General features: G+C 50.7%; 2 protein-coding genes across 3 annotated transcripts; one reads left to right on the forward strand and one right to left on the reverse strand.

Moving 5' to 3' along the window:
- The first annotated feature begins 79 nt into the window (after nt 1-79).
- On the forward strand, nt 80-11,623 carry TOP3A (DNA topoisomerase III alpha). The gene is made up of 20 exons (XM_030002068.2): nt 80-149; nt 352-587; nt 1,770-1,829; nt 2,247-2,320; nt 2,938-3,013; nt 3,546-3,654; nt 3,962-4,105; nt 4,647-4,817; nt 5,042-5,142; nt 5,279-5,353; nt 5,470-5,552; nt 5,703-5,910; nt 6,083-6,268; nt 6,706-6,835; nt 7,267-7,380; nt 7,461-7,626; nt 8,053-8,196; nt 8,483-8,605; nt 8,867-9,597; nt 10,639-11,623. Exons 2-20 carry the CDS (start codon nt 420-422, stop codon nt 10,815-10,817), a joined length of 3,042 nt encoding a protein of 1,013 aa, XP_029857928.1. The 5' UTR covers nt 80-149; nt 352-419; the 3' UTR covers nt 10,818-11,623.
- Nucleotides 11,624-12,793: 1,170 nt separating this feature from the next.
- MIEF2 (mitochondrial elongation factor 2) lies at nt 12,794-17,576 on the reverse strand. Of its 2 annotated transcripts, none has more exons than XM_030002077.2 (4): nt 17,488-17,576; nt 16,837-16,990; nt 16,129-16,306; nt 12,794-15,257 (listed from the first exon to the last, which is right to left on the reverse strand). In XM_030002077.2, the coding sequence occupies exons 2-4, from the start codon at nt 16,981-16,983 to the stop codon at nt 14,203-14,205; spliced, it is 1,380 nt and encodes a 459-aa protein (XP_029857937.1). In that variant the 5' UTR covers nt 16,984-16,990; nt 17,488-17,576; the 3' UTR covers nt 12,794-14,202. The 2 variants fall into 2 exon arrangements, with proteins under 2 accessions (XP_029857937.1, XP_029857938.1); XM_030002078.2 differs by having other exon boundaries at nt 17,484-17,576.
- Nucleotides 17,577-17,601: the final 25 nt, after the last annotated feature.

The following is a 17,601-nucleotide window of genomic DNA, read 5'->3' on the forward strand; positions in this document are numbered from 1 at the left end:
AAACTACGGGGGGTTGAGGTGCGCCGCGGGGCATCTTGGGAGTTGTAGTTCTCTCCCGCTGCCGCTGCGGCGCTTTACGGCAGGACGTAACGGTGAAGGAAAAGCGCGCCGCGTCCCGCCGCGTTTTGCGATAGAGTCAGGGAGGTGAGGTGAGGAGGGCCCGGCCGGGGGGAAACCGGGGGAGGGAGAGGAGGGAAGGGGGCTGCCCCGGGGGAGGGAGAGCCCGGCCGGGGTCGGGGGGTGGGAGGGGAGCCGTGGGGGGGGGGCCATCCCCGGCCTGAGGGAAGGCCTTGGGAGGGCTGAGGGGGCCCCGCCTGGGGTTATTCAGCGATCGTTCTCCATCCTCGGCAGGATCCGGCCCCAGGACAAGGCCGCAGCAGCATGCTTTGGCTCTGCCGGAGCTGTCACCGTCTCCTGCGATGAACTTTCAAGCGAGGGTCAGGATGCTGCCTCAGCCCTGGCGTCTCTTCTCCCGGGCTGCGGAGGATACGGCACTGCAGAGGATCCGGAAGGTTCTGTGCGTGGCCGAGAAGAACGATGCTGCCCGAGGGATTGCAGATCTGCTCTCCAACAGCAGAATGCGACGGGTAGGAATACACCACATCTCCTTACCGCTTGCTGAGAGGCATAAAGGTGGTCTGGCTTAGCTGGCTGGAGAGGGTCAGCTCACCAGGGCCAGGGTGCAGCGCAGTCCTGGTCTCAGGTGTCGTCTGTGTCTTGTGTGATAGCCCCAGCGTGCTTGACAGAGCTTGGCACGGGCAGTTCACATCGGCACATGCGACATCTTGCACTGTTTTTGCCTCTGGCTGCGCGAGGTTACAAGAACGGCTTTCTTTTGTGGACAAACACCGCTTGCCCAAATGTATTTGGGACTCTTGGACCCCTTTTCCTTGTGACATAAGTCCTGTTAGAATTTACATCCCCTGCTGTGCTCCCTCTGCCCAGACTGCCTTCTCTGGGCACTGAGCTCCGCAGTGAGGGCTCCCTGTGTTGTTCCTAAGTATATGCGAAAGGCTTCAGGAACTGAAACCATCTGTTGGCGTGTATTTCCCAGTGAAAAAGCACCACTTCTGCAGTGTCAGCAACTGTCAGGGGTTTACCGAAGTTCACATAATAAAGCAAAGATGGTCTGTGGTTTGGAGAAGAGCGAGTTCAAAGATCTCTCCTCTCTGCTGCTTTGTTTTGTGACCTTTAACAGTTTGCATAATTACTTGGTATTTCCAAGGTAAGGAACTAGAAGGTGCTTCTAGACCAGAATTATATTTGAATGAAAGGTGTGACTGAGAACCTGAGCGCTGACAGTCCCAGTCAAGGAAGGTATCATCCTGCTTCTGTAGAAAAAGCAGCAAATACCCGATCTAGAAACTTCCACGAGTCTCAGTTAGGTGGAAGGTGGTCTTGGGGACCTGGAGCTGGCACACTAATTGTCATTTGGAGCAGGACAGTTGTTTGTCAGGAATATAACTGGCCAGCCCCATTAAACAAATCTGTTCTTCACTGTTGTCACTATCCATGGGGAGATAACCCTGGCATCCCCTTCAGATATGGTTTAAAATATTCTTACAGTGGAAAGTACCATTTCAGTGTCTCCATAAATGATACAGGCAATTTCCACTCACACTGCTGCAATTCCCATTAGCTACAGTACCTGCTTTTGACTTGCCCCGTGCTTCTCTGTGCTCAGCCATAACAGCGTGTATGAAGTGAGGTGGAACGCGTTTGGTTTCTGTTAGAAGCCAGAAACTCAGCAACTTTCCTTTTCCTTCTAGCGAGAAGGGTTTTCCAAGTTCAACAAGATCTACGAATATGACTACCAGATGTTTGGCCAGGTAGAGTTTTCTTTCATTCTACTGCTAGATTAGAGAAGTGCAAAATGCTAATTATTAAAAGCCATTTGTCAGAAGTTGCGAAACACGTACCTAGTGATGGGGACGTTTTGTCCAAAGATGAAGAAAAGTCAGATGTTCCTTTCTTGGCTCAACCCCTGACCTGTTTTGTTGCTTTAAGTCTTTCAACTTTCTGGTTTTATATCAGCCAAAAATATGTTGCTATTTAGCATTGGGAGCTTCCTACGAAAACTGAGGATAAGGCCATAGATTTAGCTGTCAGCAGAGAGAAGAGCTTGTTATATTAGCAGGAGGGAGGTGTCACTGACTGTGTAAATTGAAAACTGCATGAAGATCTTGGGGGTGTGGGTAGTTTTTAGTAAACGATGGGCACTAATTACCTTGCTCTGTCTCTTGCAGAATGTTACTATGGTGATGACATCCGTGTCGGGACACTTACTGGCTCATGATTTTAAGCTGCCATTTCGCAAATGGTTAGTTCTTAGTACCCCCTCGCAGGAAGGGGAGCTGTCATCTTCTGTTTTCAACCCTGAGCTGAGCAGGGCACTGTGAGTTTGAAGACTAGGGAGCAGGGAAGGACACTGACACCGTGTGCTTCAAGGAGCCACACAGAGCAGGGTGATGAGTACCAAATTTTATGTAGAGTAGCTAAAATATTGTTTCAAATTACTCTCCTCAGGGCACTAAAAAAACCCAAAGTCATAATACTGGTTAAAATACATTAAGGAAGACCCAAGGAATTAAACTGATTCCAACACTTGATTGATGTTTTTGTGTTCTTTCTTCAACTAGGAGTTGTCCTGGGAAGTGAGGCACTTTCTCTAGCTTCCCTCCCCTTTGTTCTGTGTGCTTGAAATAAGTTGCTTGTTTAGAGCTGCCTTCCAGATTCGCTGTTTTCTCTGGTTGCTTTTTGGTTCTATTGCTTTTAAGTGTAACTCAGCATTTCATGTGAACTCCCAAGTTGTTTAAGATGAGGCCCAGAACTAATACCAGTACTTGAAGAGCACTCCCTCACAATACAGCACCAGTTAGTATCTCACAACGTATGTTTTAGTTTTTGTTACGCACACTCTTATCCTCTGTTTACCAGGCATAGCTGCAACCCTCTAGCTCTTTTTGATGCTGAAATCGAGAAGTATTGCCCTGAAAATTACGTTGATATCAAGGTACGTTGTTTTTAAGGGTTTCCCTGTAACTCTGAGTTCAGAGGTTATTCCACAAATACTGTCTCAGACAGAAGGAGGACTGTACCTTTGTCCTTAGCATCTAAGTTCTAGAGTTTAGCAAATTCCTCCTGCATTTCCTAGGACTATATATGTTGTTAATTTGTGACTTTCAAAGACTCCTGCTCATGTACAATTAGTGCAGTAAAGGAACAACTACTTTGCTAAAAGTAGAAATGTTTTTTCCAACAAGGTGGAATTGGTAATTGCATCTCAATTTCACAAAAAAATGGCATTTTCAGAAAACAAATCTGATCCAAGCCATGCTTTTTAACAGAGTTAGACGTAGATAAATTACTCAATTCTTTTGAAAGCTGCCTAATCTCATGAGACACACAATTACAAAATGTTATTGCAACAATCTATCTCTATGGATACACGTTGCATTTCATGTTCAGTTAGTGAGTCATTCTAAAATTAAATGACAAAGCAAGTGGCTTGGTATGTCTCACTCTGTGTTGTTTTCTCATCTCAGAGAACCCTTGAACGAGAAGTCCAGCAGTGCCAAGCTCTGGTGATCTGGACTGACTGCGATCGAGAAGGAGAGAACATTGGCTTTGAGATAATTCACGTTTGCAAAGCTGGTGCGTAGAGCATCTTCTGCATCAATCTGAGTTCCATTAAAGTGCCGATTTAACAGGTATTGCTGCTCACAGATCTTGCAACAGGCGTATTCTCAATCTTACTGTGTCCAGGTTAAATACGTTGACTGTAGTTCTGATAAATATGTGGCTCTGATAGACCAGAAATATATTCAGCTATTGGAAAGCTATAGACTAGGTTGACACCATACTCTTTCGAAGATAGTTGTTCATTAGTTGCTCCTTTCCGTTCGTGTTTGACTCGCTCTTTGATTTTTATTTTTTTTTCCTTTTTTTTTTTTCCTGACAGTAAAGCCAAACCTCCGGGTTTTCCGAGCCCGTTTTTCAGAGATTACACTTCACGCTGTCAGAACAGCTTGTGAGAACCTCACCCAGCCAGATCAAAAAACAAGCGATGCTGTTGACGTCAGGCAGGAGCTGGACCTCAGGATAGGTATGTAAACACATGCTGGAGATAAGAGCAGGCTGCCAGGCCTGAGCTGCTGCATACACCTCCTCTAAAGGGAAGTGAACAAGAGTGTGGTAGGTAGGCAGGGGACAGCTTTGTTATCAGTGTATAGCTTATTGTCTATAAATACTTGAACTCCCTTAGACTGCTGAACAAACAAGTTCAGGCTCTTCCTCACTTCTCGTCTAACCACATTGAATGCACATTGTTAAAGCCCAGCAAGGGGCGTTTAGAAATCATCTGTTACTCTATCCCCAACACAAGACAGAAATGCCATCTATAGTGTCGTAAATCTGCTTTTTAGATCAGATGCAACTAAATCACATCTCATGTTTTACTGGAAACACGCTCTTTGAAGCAAATGTTAGGTTTATAGCTCACGCAGCACTGACAGGCTTCTGCAACTTGGAGTGTTAAAATTAGAGTAAAATTAATACTCTGAGTATTAAAAAGGACCATCTGAAGTGTTGTGATTCTCCTCCAATGTTGTCTTACTCAGTTCTGGTATCCATTTTTTTTTTTTCAGGTGCTGCCTTCACCAGATTTCAGACACTGAGGCTCCGGAAGATCTTCCCTGATATTTTAGCAGATCAGCTGATCAGCTATGGTAGCTGCCAGTTCCCAACGCTGGGGTTTGTAGTGGAACGCTTTAAAGCCATCCAGGCCTTTGTTCCTGAAGCCTTCTATAAAATAAAAGGTATGCTTGGGGAAAGCGAGTCCTGGACTCCATCTTAAAGGGCTTGATATGTTTAGAAAGGAAAAACCATCAGGGCAACAAACAATGCTGCAAAGGTGATTTCCTCTTCCTTTGCCATGACCACTAAGCAGAACTGAAAGGTTTCCCAATAATGTGGCCCCACTGCCTCTGCTGTGTTTCCACTGTATTACTCCTATATCACTCAGATCTGTTGTTCAACACAGTGACACATGATCATGAAGATGGCAGTGTGGTCTTCAACTGGAAGAGGAACCGGCTCTTTAATCACACAGCATGCCTGGTCCTTTACCACATATGTATGGAGGTAGGAAAGCTTGTAAATAGTTGTATAATCCAGTATCAGCCAAATATTTCCTGCACCCGTCTTGCTTAAGACATTTAAAGAACAGTTTGTGTAAACTCTTAAAGGAGAGTTTGCATTTTGCTTCCTCTGTCTTTAGGATCCGGTAGCAACTGTTGTCGAGGTTGTGAGCAAGCCAAAGAGCAAATGGAGGCCCCTGCCCCTGGACACTGTGGTACGTCTGAACTATGCTGAAAGGACTTATCTGAAAGAAGCTTTGAACAGATATTTTACTCACCACTATGAATTATGCACAAATACTTCTTTTTTTTCTGGCTCCTCCCAACGCAGGAACTTGAGAAGTTGGCTTCCCGCAAACTGAAAATAAACGCAAAGGAAACCATGAGAATAGCAGAAAAACTGTATACTCAAGGGTAAGAAAGCAGAAAAACTGTATACTCAAGGGTAAGAAAGCAAGACTTGGCTTGGTAAACTTAACTCTTTCAAAAGTAAATGGCCTTTAGTCCAAAATGGGAAGCATCTTGGAGCACCTCTTAAAGTGCTCTTCTGTCTTTCTTCTTAAGGTTCATTAGCTACCCCCGAACTGAGACCAACATTTTCCCCAAGGAGCTGAACCTCTCTGCCTTAGTACAACAGCAAACACAGGACCCAAACTGGGGAGCATTTGCACAGAGGATTTTGGATCAGGGTGGGCCAACCCCTCGGAGTGGAACCAAATCAGATCAGGCTCACCCTCCCATTCACCCCACAAAATACACTGCTAACCTGCAGGTGAGTTTAACAAAGGCAGATTACTGGATGGTTTGTGTTGCTTGATAAATAAAGATAGAATTCTTAATAATATGGTCATTAGCACAGTATCGTCACCTGAGATGTCACTAATATTTCTTGACACCTCATTTACACAGGCGGACACTGACTCTCTTTTTCTGTTTGATATTAGGGTAATGAGCAGAGACTATATGAATTTATCGTGCGCCATTTTTTGGCTTGCTGCTCTCAAGATGCCAAGGGACAGGAAACAATTGTGGAGATCAACATTGCTAATGAGCGATTCATTGCTCAGGGACTAATGATCCTGGCCCGAAATTATCTGGAAGTCTATCCTTATGAGAAGTGGAGTGATAAGGTAATACCCTTGAATAACGTACGTGGGAGAGGCTAAAGTAGCTGGAGTTTAAAGTAGCACTTCACTGCCAACTTCAGACCCCTCTATAGAATGTCCTTTGATAATTTCTGGCCCACTGGCTGTTTCACTCAGAGCCATCTCTGCTGAAAACCTCTGCAGCTTTATTGTGCCAGCTTTGGATAAATTCTTCCCCTTCTGACCCGCAGCAGAGACCATACAGGGCAGTAGCGTTGACTTTACTCACCGAGGGGAGCTGCAGTTGCTGTTCCGTGGTGTCTCTGGCAGCTCATTACTGGCTAATCCTGAGGACCCTGAGGCTGGATCTCCTCCAGAACAGGGTGCTGCTCTATTACTGCACTGGCCTGCTGTTAGTGTGACATTTTGTCTTCAGCGAAGGGACCAGAAGGCAGTTTCAAAGAGATTCTCCTTCCCTTCAGGTTATCCCACTGTATCAGAAAGGGTCTCGCTTTCAACCCACTACAGTGGAGATGGTGGATGGGGAAACCAGCCCTCCATTGCTCCTCACAGAAGCGGATCTCATTGCTCTCATGGAGAAACATGGCATTGGTCAGTATTGGCAGCGTGGCCTCTCGCTCTTGGGAGAGCTTTGTTCATGAGCTTCTTCTCAACTTCTCTAACGTGAGTTCTGTCCCATCCTCAGAGTAGGAAATTCTCTAAATGTCACTTTAGATAAGAAATCACTTAAATGTACAGAACAAAGGGATAGCAGAGACCTGTGGGCAAAGTCCAAAGATCCTGAGGAGTCCACGGAGTGCCTCCAATACCTAGGGAGGTATGCAGTTTAGGGTCCAGGGTGTGCCTGCCAGTACTTGTTGGCCTCAGCGGGACATGAGGGCAACCTGGGACGTGTGGGACATGAGGAGCTGCTCCTGACCATAAGTTGTCTCCTTGTCCCTTTAGCACCTTGCACTCAGCACTAGGCACAAGGGAAATAACTTCTTGGCACCCAGTTCGACTGACAACCTGTCTCCTTTCAGGGACTGATGCCACTCACGCTGAGCACATTGAGACGATCAAGACACGGATGTACGTGGGCCTTACAGCAGATCAGCGGTTCCTCCCAGGCCACCTGGGCATGGGGCTGGTTGAAGGTAAGGGCAGCGCCTGTTAGGAAGATGGCAGGTTCCTTACTTGCTCCTTCCTTTTGCTTACCATGTGGTATGTTCCTCAGGCTATGATTCCATGGGCTACGAGATGTCCAAGCCTGACCTTCGAGCTGAGCTGGAGGCTGATCTGAAACTGATCTGTGAGGGGAAGAAAGACAAATCTGCAGTGTTGCAGCAGCAGGTCCAAAAGTACAAGCAAGTCTTCATCGAAGCTGTGGCCAGAGCCAACAAGTGAGTCCTGTCTTTGCCCTCTTCTGTTTGCTTTGCTGTTCTGGGAGGTGCTGGCTTCTCACCTGGGGCACAGCCTGGAGTGGGATCCCGTTACACTGTTTCCCTGGAGCACTGCCCAGTGTGTGTAGGCATTTGCATGGGAAGGGATGACTCGCAGCCTGGCACACCATCATGAGTTAGTGCCAACTAACTGCTCATCTTAGTTTAAACCCTTAAGATTAAATTCAGAGCTGGCTGAAGGAGATGGCAACATGCACTGACCTCTTTTGTGTTGTACCCACACCTAGCCTGTTCCAGAGGCGTGGTGCTGAACCAACACACTCGTGTAGAAGCTCAGAGGGGCTGCATGGAGGGCGGCAGGTGCTAATTCACTGCAGTGCTCTTTGCAGAGGAGACACACAGGATGCTCTGCTTATTTCTTTATAGATTGGATGAGGCCCTGGCTCAGTATTTTGGAGAAGCCACAGAAGTTGCAGAGCAAGAGGAGGTCTACCCAGCAATGCCCGTTTCCATTCGGAAGTGTCCACACTGCAACAATGACATGGTCTTGAAGACCAAGAAGAATGGCGGGTTGGTGATCTTCCCTGTTGTACAAAGTAGCCTTCTGTGTTGGTTTGTGTTTTTTCTAGGCGTTGTTTGTTTACGTCCCCTCTGCAGCAAGCATGAGAACTTGGGCTGCAGCTAGCTAACTCCACCAGCTACATAAGCTGTGTGGACTCAGCTGAACCTCTCTCAAGTATGTATTTGCCCTTAAAAATTGTTTTGACAATTTCTGACAGCTGAGAAAATGGGAGAACAGATCACTGACTGTCTTGACTTTGCCTTTTCCTCATCTGGTGCCTTTGTCCCACGGCAGGTTCTATCTCAGCTGCATGGGCTATCCAGCTTGTAAAACTGCAGTCTGGTTTCCTGATTTCGTGCTGGATGTGACCAGGGACGAGAGCGTCTGTGCTGTGTGTAAACCGCATCCAGTTCACAGGTAGGTTATACCAGTTATCCCTTGGGGAAACGCAACCCCTCAGACATTATGTGTTAACCATCAGGGCCAGAGACTTCCACGGGCTAGGCTGGCCAACCATTTTCCATTCCAGTCTTGGAAAGCTGGAGCAGCACTCTCGTGGCTTGGGCATAGAAAGAAGAGGGGTTGGGGAAACTGGTGTAAGCGTAGCAGAATTTAAAAAAAAAAAGAAAAAATCCAGTCCAAATTGAGGGGAGACTTTCATTCTTCCTTTCCTTTTAGACTGAAGTTTAAATTCAAGAGAGGCAGTGTTCCACCCGTGATGCCCCTGGAGTTTGTTGGTTGCATTGGAGGCTGTGATGACATGCTAAAAGAGCTCTTGGACCTGAAGTATTTACACAGGTCATCCCAGCCCGGATCGTCAGCCAGCCAGCAAGCTAATCACTTGCAGGTCAACAACTCCTTTAACAGAGCTAGTGGTGAAGACAGGCACGTGAGGGGGACCACAAACCTGGCATCAGGACATCTGCTCTCCTTGAGCTCAGCGAGAACACCCAGGCCTGCTCCTTCAGCTGCTCCAGATGACAGGAACAATGCAGTGGTGTGCAACTGTGGGAACGAAGCCCTGCTGCTAACTGTGCGCAAAGAAGGGCCCAATCAAGGCAGGCAGTTTTACAAATGCAGCACCGGTACCTGCAATTTTTTTCTCTGGGCCGATCAGCAGTCAGAGGACAGAAGCAACACAGCTCCGCGAGGCTCTGCGCTGCCCCAGCCCTTTGCAGGAAGGGGCCCAGCAGGATTTCAGTGCCCAGGAGGAGGGAGAGGTCCAGAGCTCTTTGGAAACAACAGCTCCAATTCAGGAGGCAGCACAGTCTGCAAGTGCGACCAGCCAGCCGTCACACGTACCGTACAAAAGGACGGGCCCAACAAAGGGCGGCAGTTCCACACCTGCTCTAAACCCCGAGAGCAGCAGTGTGGCTTCTTCCAGTGGGCAGATGAAAACACGGCACCAGGTAAGGCTGGGCTTGGGGCAAGACGCAAGGGTTGGAGGCTGTTGAAGCTAAACTGAACGCACTTCTCACACGTGCGTAATGCTAACACAGCATGACAGCTCTTGTAGCAACTCATACATTTAACAGAGTTCAGGTTTGTCTTTAGAACATTTGTCAGCAGCATTATAGCACTTCAAATGTTGCTTGTAACAGCTGAGTCTGGCTTACCTTTCCAAGTGCTAGCAGGATATGTCCTCGTAGCACACATCTGCTGAGCTCTGAGCAGGATGCTTTGCTTCTACATGCAGTAAGCTTGAGCATCTCTGTCCATGACTTGTTAGATAAAGCCCAGCACTCTTTCCAACAGTCTGTTTGGGAATTGGTCCTCCCAAATTACGGTGCTTAGCTTTGTGAGAGCTGTTACTGACTTGGTATAGAGTTGAAGTGATGGCACTGCTTTTGGAGATCTTAAACCCCATTCTGTCATACCAGGGAAACTGTGCTACTCCCTCTGCCCTAGTTTAGAAATGCAGTGAAAGACCAAGTCTTTTTGAAGCTTTGATCAGAGCTGAGAAACTGAGTGTGGCTGCTGTGGAAAGATGCTGAAAACAAGTACCCATTAAAAAAAAAAAATTTAAAAAAAATCTCAGAATAAGGATGCGAAAGAACGAGCACTGGGACAAAGGGACAGTAAGCAAAGTACAGAGGTGGAGATGTGGTCTGAGAGAGATCTTCAACACTGGCCTCCTCTTTAGACATTTGGGCCTAAAGGGGTAGAATCAAGTTTTCCTCTGGCATGTTTTGTTGTTTCCACTTCAGCTGTGGACCAGAGCATGCAACCAGGCAGAGCAGTTTCCCCTGTTCTGTTCCCACATTTCTCTAGTGCTGCAAGACAAATGGATAACATTTAACTGTTTAGACAAATCTGAAGCAAGTGTAGATTCAGGAACAATCTGAGTGGCTGGGGTAGTGAAATCCTTGACCTGCCATTTTCAACTTGTCTTCTGTTCTTCACCTACTTATATTTTCAAAGGTACTTAAATGCAAGTTGTTTCTCTCCAGGGCCTTCTGGAGATGTCTCTTTGAACCACTTTGGCAGCAGTGAATACTCAAGAGGGTTGGGAAGTAAAACCAAGAGACCAAGCAGTCTCTCCTCGGGAGCAACTGCCAAGAAACCACGGACCTGTAGCATTTGCCACCAGCCTGGCCACACTAGGAAAACCTGCCCTCAGAACCACTGAGCCCGGATGGACATCTCTTGAGAGCCTGAAAGGTCCAGGGTTGCGAGCTGCTACAGGAGCAACTACGGCTGAAAGGAACTGGAATCTAGAAACAAGTCTGTTAAGTGCTTTCTGGAAGGGCTGGTTGCAGGCTGCTCCTGCCAAGGGATACCATCCTCACGCATGCATTACGTACCTGGGCAGCAAGGGTTCAACCAGCTTTGAAAGGTGGCCTCTCTACTGGTGTCAGCCTTTGTTTTCAGCTGCTCTTCTGCTGAGCAGATTGGGATAGTCTAAACATTTCAAGGAAACATTGGGAAACTGAATCTGCAGAGAAAATGGCACTGGATCTAGTCCACCTGCAGCTCCCGCCATGGCGGTGGTTGTACGCAGCCTTTCTACACAAGAGCGAGCTGGATTGTAGCCACTAAAATGGACACCAGGGCTGCTTAGCTCTTCTCAGTCCCTGGCTTTCCACAGTGTGGAATTAAATTAAGTTCCCTTTTAAGTTGTTGTTACCTGAGCAACATTCCCCCTCTCTTTTTTGTCACAGCACCACACCCCTTACCTTGGTTGTCCCTGCCAGTGAAGGAGGACCAGGTGCAGAGAAGCTGGATCTAGTGCTTGCCCTGAAAGGGAAGCTCAGCTGCAGTGCTCAGGAAAAGCCTTCATTTTAGATGGTTCCTGAATTTGAAACTGAGTTCTTCCTCAAACCTTGAGACATGCCTCTGTGATGCTGCTAGCTAATGGAAGTTATTGTTGTCAAACTAATAAGTTTCTTATTAAAAGATTATTTAATTTTTAAATTTGATAAAGTGACATCTTAATTCTGCCTTATTATTTCTTCCTACTTAGTCAAGCTATTACTGTAAAAGCATCCACCCAAATCTTGCTCTTTCCACTTACTCATCAGAACAATAGAGAAGCTTTCTTGGCAGAAACTCCCTGCAGTTATTTAGAAGTGAGCTGCAGAGGGGCAGGGCAAGTGGTTTTATCTCACCAGCTGTAGTATTGCTGCCCAGGGACAGACAGACAGCTGGCTGAACTGAAGGGAGGTTCTGCTTTCCTGCACTTAGTTAAACCAAACTCTCTGGGAAGCCAGGCTACCTCCTCCCTCTCTGTTGGGGCTTCCTCTGCACATCAAAGAAAGTAGAGCCACGAGATTCCTGTGTCCTCTTCTGCTAGAGGACAGCATTCAGTTTTTCCCCAGGGTCTCTGACGCTGCTCAGGACCCTACTCCTGGACGCAGAGCAGTTCCCCAGGGTCAGTACTGAGGTGACATGCAGCACACGGAGCAGCCAGCGTGGGCAGGAGGCTGAAGCACTTTCTGTAGAGGGTAGCTTGAAGCAGAGGACACCACAGCAGCACAGGTTCGCTTTAAGGTCTGCACGAGAGAGGAGAGAGCCTTTAACTCTGCAGCAGTCCATCACTGTTGGGCCTAAATCTATGGAGTAAGAGCAGGAGAACTCGGGTTGCATTTCCCTGTACCCCTCACTCCCACGATTAACAGCTGTGGCCTAAAAATACAGACCTGCCGGCTAAAATAACAGGATTACAAGGCTTTGTAATGCAATCACTGAGCCGGCGAAAGCCCAGCAGAAGCCCAGCTCCTGAATGGCCACAGCAGCAGAAAGCGTTTGTGTAGCACACAGGCAAAAGGTTAAGCGTTGCCAGTGGCATCGGCCGTTACCAGCTTTCCTAGTCTAACCCTGGTCAGAGTTCAGGCAGCTGAGCAGTTAGAGCCACTGGGTAAATGGCACGAGCTCAGTGTCCGGATGGCTCCTGTACTGCAGCCAGGTGCTCTGCAGGCATAGGGCTTTGGAAAAGGAGGAGAAAGGCCTTGCAGGATGGAGTCTGACCACCACCAAGTTCTCCACACAGCGGGGGATGCCCTGGGCAGTGCTGGGTGGTTCTCAGGCATGCCACCGCAGCTGGAAGATCGCTTCAGCCCTTATCATGGGAAAGGAGACAAAACAGAGCTGACACAAGAGAACCAGTACACACAGGGAAGGTTTATTCTCATTGCTAACACCTGGGAAGTGGTTTAGAGGAATAAACTGAGTAATCTTCAGACTGGGAGGAAAAGCAGGTTTTTTTTCCTCCCATAAACAAGATGATCACTGTAAAGAAAACTAAACCACAACAGCTGCTCACATTGAAGTCCACAGGATTTCTCCATCTCCACCAGTGTGCAAAACCAGCTCTTCCCATTAAACATAAGAATATATTCTTTGCCCTGGGACTACATCCAGAAACAAAGCCTACTAGCAGCCACTCAAAGGAAAAAAACAAAACAAAATACCCAAACAAAACATACCTTCTTAATAAAAAGCATAAACCACTTCAGTTCTTGCAAGCACTCTGCTCAGAGCATCATTCCTGTCCTGCCCCATACCATGGGGCTCCAGGGGAACAAGACCTCAAGACAGCAGCAATACATATGTGAAAAGGTCACTGGACAAACTGGAAGGCAACGCCGTGGTTCATCGCAGAGCAGCGAGTACCTGCAGACGGAGGCTGGCAGCAACCCACCCGCTGGGGAGGACGCACAGCCCTGCTGCAGCCTCCACCAAGGGACCGATACCAGGAACCTCTCGGGAGTCAGCAGCTCTCTTCCTGCCACTGCCTTTTTTGGGACATCTTCCAGCAAAACGCCGCATGGGACAAGGGCCACGAAGCCCCAGCGCTGTGCTGGAAGCACACCGCTTCCTCGGGGCAGAGCCAATACAGGCAGAATGAAGAGGTAGGGCTGAGCTCGCCCCTTTTGGCAACTGAAAGGGTTTCCAAAGAATAAACCTGCAGCCCCTTTTGCTATGGCTGTATCTTCAAGCACCCAGACAACCACCCAGGTCATCACTGGGGCCTTATTTCAGATTGGCAATATCCTACAGACGGATGAAGCTCCCACCCCGTCCCAAAAGCCAGCTTGAGGGCATGACACAGTAAGACCAAGTTGGGTGCTGGTGAAAGGACCCACCCAGCACCCAGGACGCAGCAGCAGCAAGGAACTGCTCCCTTCCAGCTCCAGCTGGTCTCAGAGCACGAGGGGAGCCTGACAGTTATGACAGCAGGCTGGGACAGGCAGAGGACACTGGGAACCAGAGACCAAACGTGCTTCACATCAGCTCCCAACACCCAGGGGATGGGACTCACCTGTAGGTACTTGAGGTGTGGGCTGCACTTGCCCTGGGTTCAGCAGAGCCTCCCAGCCGAAGGCTCCTTATGCCAACACCCACCTCTGCTCAGGCACGTTTTATTCAGACAGGAAATACTTTTTTTTTTTTCTCATAAAGTGCAAGAACTTCGCCTCTTACTGACTAGTCAACTAGAAGCATCCCAACCTTCACAGTGGGGAGCAGCAGATGGGCGAGGAACACCCTAAGTTCGGGAGCTCCCAACACACCAGTCATTTCTCCTTCAGCAGGAGCTCCGGCTCAGATACCGCCCTGTAGAGCATGAAGCCCATTTCATCGATTTCCTCTTCCAACAGCTCGCAAAAGAGGTTGATTTTGTGGTTGAAATAGGAAGGCAGGACCCCTTTTTCCAGGTAGCCTACCAGCTCCTCAAGCACCTGCTGGAACCTGTCAGCAAGGCTTTCTTCTGCCCAGTCCAAATTGGTGGCGCTGAGATGAAGGACGACGTGGGTCAAGGGGCTGCCGCTCAGTTTGTGCAGGGCGGGATGGCTCTTGCAGATGCCGTTCAGGATGCGGAGGCAGCGCTGCCGAGCCCCAGCATCACCGGCATCCAGCTCCTTCAGCTTTGAAACCTCTGCCCTGTAAAAGCTCTCAAGCCAGAGGTTTTCCACCAGTCCTTCAGGAGGAGCAGCCAGAAGAACCTTGTCCTCCATTTCCACCACCGGGAAGAGGGCAATGCTCAGCTCGACCTGGTCATGTTTGACTTCCAGTTTCAGCTCCTGGGAAGCCACGACCGGGTGGATGACGCTCCCCAGCAGGCTGCCTATGGCAGGCCAGTTGATGGAGGCCACCAGCATCTTGTGAAGGGTCTCATTGAGCGCGTTGGAGGAGAGGTACCGGCCCACGATGAACCTGTCCCAGGGGCTACGCCCACGAGGGAAATACTCCAGATCAGTCCTCTTGATCATCCAGTACTGCGGGTTCCTCACCACGGTGTCCTCTCCTGGGATGAGGCTCCAGAGCGCGGCGTCAAGGGCCACCGGCAGCATGAGGTGGATGTGGTCGGCTGCCAGAGCTCCAAGGCCATCGAGCAGGGGACCGCTGAGGAAGAGGCTGCCGAAGGGCAGCTCCGGGCACTTGATTTGCAGGAAGTTCTGCAGTTGGGCGCAGATGCTCCTGGCCAGCTGCGGGGCGAGGGATGCTTGCGCCTCGGGCACGGCCAGCCGGCTGCTGTAGTGGGAGAGGAGCTTCTCCTGCAGCGTGAGGCAGCGTGGAGGGCTGAATTCAACCTGAGGAGTCTCCGGAGGGGCAGAGCAGACCCTGGGCTCTGTGAGAAGGAGATGGGGCAGAGGGAAGGGAGAAGTCACAGCTCTGAGCAGATCACCTGCAACCAACAGCAGCAGCTTCTCCTGCCGCAGCCGAGGGAGAGGCGCAAGCCGGGTGCCCAGCTCTCAGCCCACCACCTCTCTGGACGCAAGGCTGACCTTGCCAAGAGGGCCACCACCGAGTCCTCTGATGTTAACAGCGCTTTGCAGCCAAGGCAGAGCCCAAACTAACCTCAAAACCCCACTGTGCCCACCCTCACCCCCCCAGCTAGAGATGGGTAAACCAGGCTAAGCACCAGCAGCCGGGCAAGGGACTCGCTACCAAGGTCCCTACGAGTCTCAGCCCCACTGAGACTGCTCAGGCAGATCCAGCCTGCTCCGACATCTGTCTGATCGCTCAAGTCCTGCAAACAATCCTGCTCCGGGTCTGGTATCTCAGGACCTGTCCTGCACCGAGCTGGGCTGCTTTCCCACTTGGAAAAACGCTGTCTTTGTAGGCAGCCGGACAAGGCAGCCTTTGTCTGCGGCAGTTCCCGAGCGCACCTTCCTCTAGGCAGAGCTGACCCAGAAAACGAGCACAGCAAGACATCGCTCCAGAGGAAACAAAGCCCTGACAGCCTCCACCATGCCGCGGTGGCCAAGACGCCCAGGATGTTATCGGAGGTGCCGTTACTGCAGGCATTGCCTAAAAAGGGACCGCGGCTTGGGAGCCTCCCAGGAGGGCAGGCTCAATCGGGTCGGCTTTCCAGTCACCGAGCTAAAAATAACGCGATGCTTCCAGGCTGTGGGGAGCAGCGGCACAGATGGCCCCGGAGCACATCAAGGTGATCTTCCCAACCGTGGCGGGAGCCGGCATGCAACCACGAGCCTCACCTGGCACCGGCGGCCGAGCTGGAGAGAGCAGAGGCTCGCTGAGGTCTTCCCTTCTCTGCTTTTTGGGGAGTTTTGGCGTTGCCTTGATCAAGGCCAAGTCCTGCCAGCTCTCCTCCAGGGTCTTCTGCTCAGCTTTGGGATCGCCTTCGTCGCGAGGGCTGGTGGCTCGGTCTATCAGCTGGAGGGAAGAAAAAGCCACGTAGATAAGTTGTTATCTTGGTACCATTTCCCTACGGTCACACCCTGAGCTATAGGGGACAGCAGCCCCTCTGGTACACGTGTGGGGAGACACAGCCCCATGCAGGGCTTCCGCTAGCGAAAATAGACAGTTTAGGGGGCCACAAAGGTGCACATTTTCTTCCTGCAGATTTTAAGTGGAAAACAGTCAGGTGTCCAAAGGTGAATTAAGCCCAAGGTGCCTTTCTGGATGGGATACTGTATCCCCAGTGAGTGCTGTTCCGGACAAACGGGGCGCGGGGCTGCGTGTGCCCCCGCAGTGTGGAAGTGGGCAGCTCCACACCCACGGCACTGCCGCTGTTACCGGCGGCATTTCTACCAGACTCGAGGGACCAGCTCCGCAGCTCGGGAAGAGCCAGCGAGGTGTGTGGCACATCTTCTCCCACCGCTGGGGACCAAAAAGCTTTTCCTCCACGGTCCGTCCGGTCGTTCCCATCCTCCGAACCCCGACGGCGGTCGCGCCAGCCTTACCCGCTTGACGGCCAACGTGGCGATGGCAAGCACGGCCGCGCCGCTGACGCCCAGCACCAGCCTGGCGTTGGCCAACAGCAGGTCGAGGACGCTGCCCAGCCCGCCGTCCTCCTGCCGCTTGCCCCGCTGGCTCGTGAATTCGGCCATGGTCACCCTGCGGAGGGGGAGAGGAGCAGCGGGGTGTCACCTTGGATGGAGGACCTGCCTCCCCGGGGGGATGCAGAACCCCCAAGGTGGGAGATTTTTTTTTTAATTATTATTATTTTTAAAGAACGGGGATTTTCTGCAGCACCCACTCCACCGCCCTCCCTCCACCTCCGGGGCAAAGGCTCCCGCCGCCACCGGGACACCTGGGTACTGCAGAGGAGCAAGGGTCACCCCAAAGAAATATCACCCGCTCCTCGCCCGGCCCCTGCCGCAACCGGGAACCGGCGAGCGTTGGCGGGGGGGGGGGGGGGGGGGGGGGCAGTACCGCGACCCGTGCCCGCGGGGAGGGAGCGGGACGGAGACACCCCCCCACCCGGCTCCGCGCTGCCCAGGGGAAGCGGCCGGGCCGCGGGCACAGCCCGGGGCCGCCTCCGAGCCCCGACCTGCTCAAGGACAGGACCGGACCCCCCCTCCGCCGCCCCCCGCCCGCCCGCACTCACCCACCCCCGGTGCCCGCGCGTGCCGGCGCGCCCCGGAGCCCCCGGCGCTGCTTCAGCCAATAGGGGCGCGGCGCGGCGCGACCCCGCCCACCCACGCTCGGAAGCAGAACCCCGACTT

Source organism: Aquila chrysaetos, chromosome 25 (genome assembly GCF_900496995.4).
Source record: "Aquila chrysaetos chrysaetos chromosome 25, bAquChr1.4, whole genome shotgun sequence".
In the NCBI taxonomy this organism is placed as follows: domain Eukaryota; kingdom Metazoa; phylum Chordata; class Aves; order Accipitriformes; family Accipitridae; genus Aquila; species Aquila chrysaetos.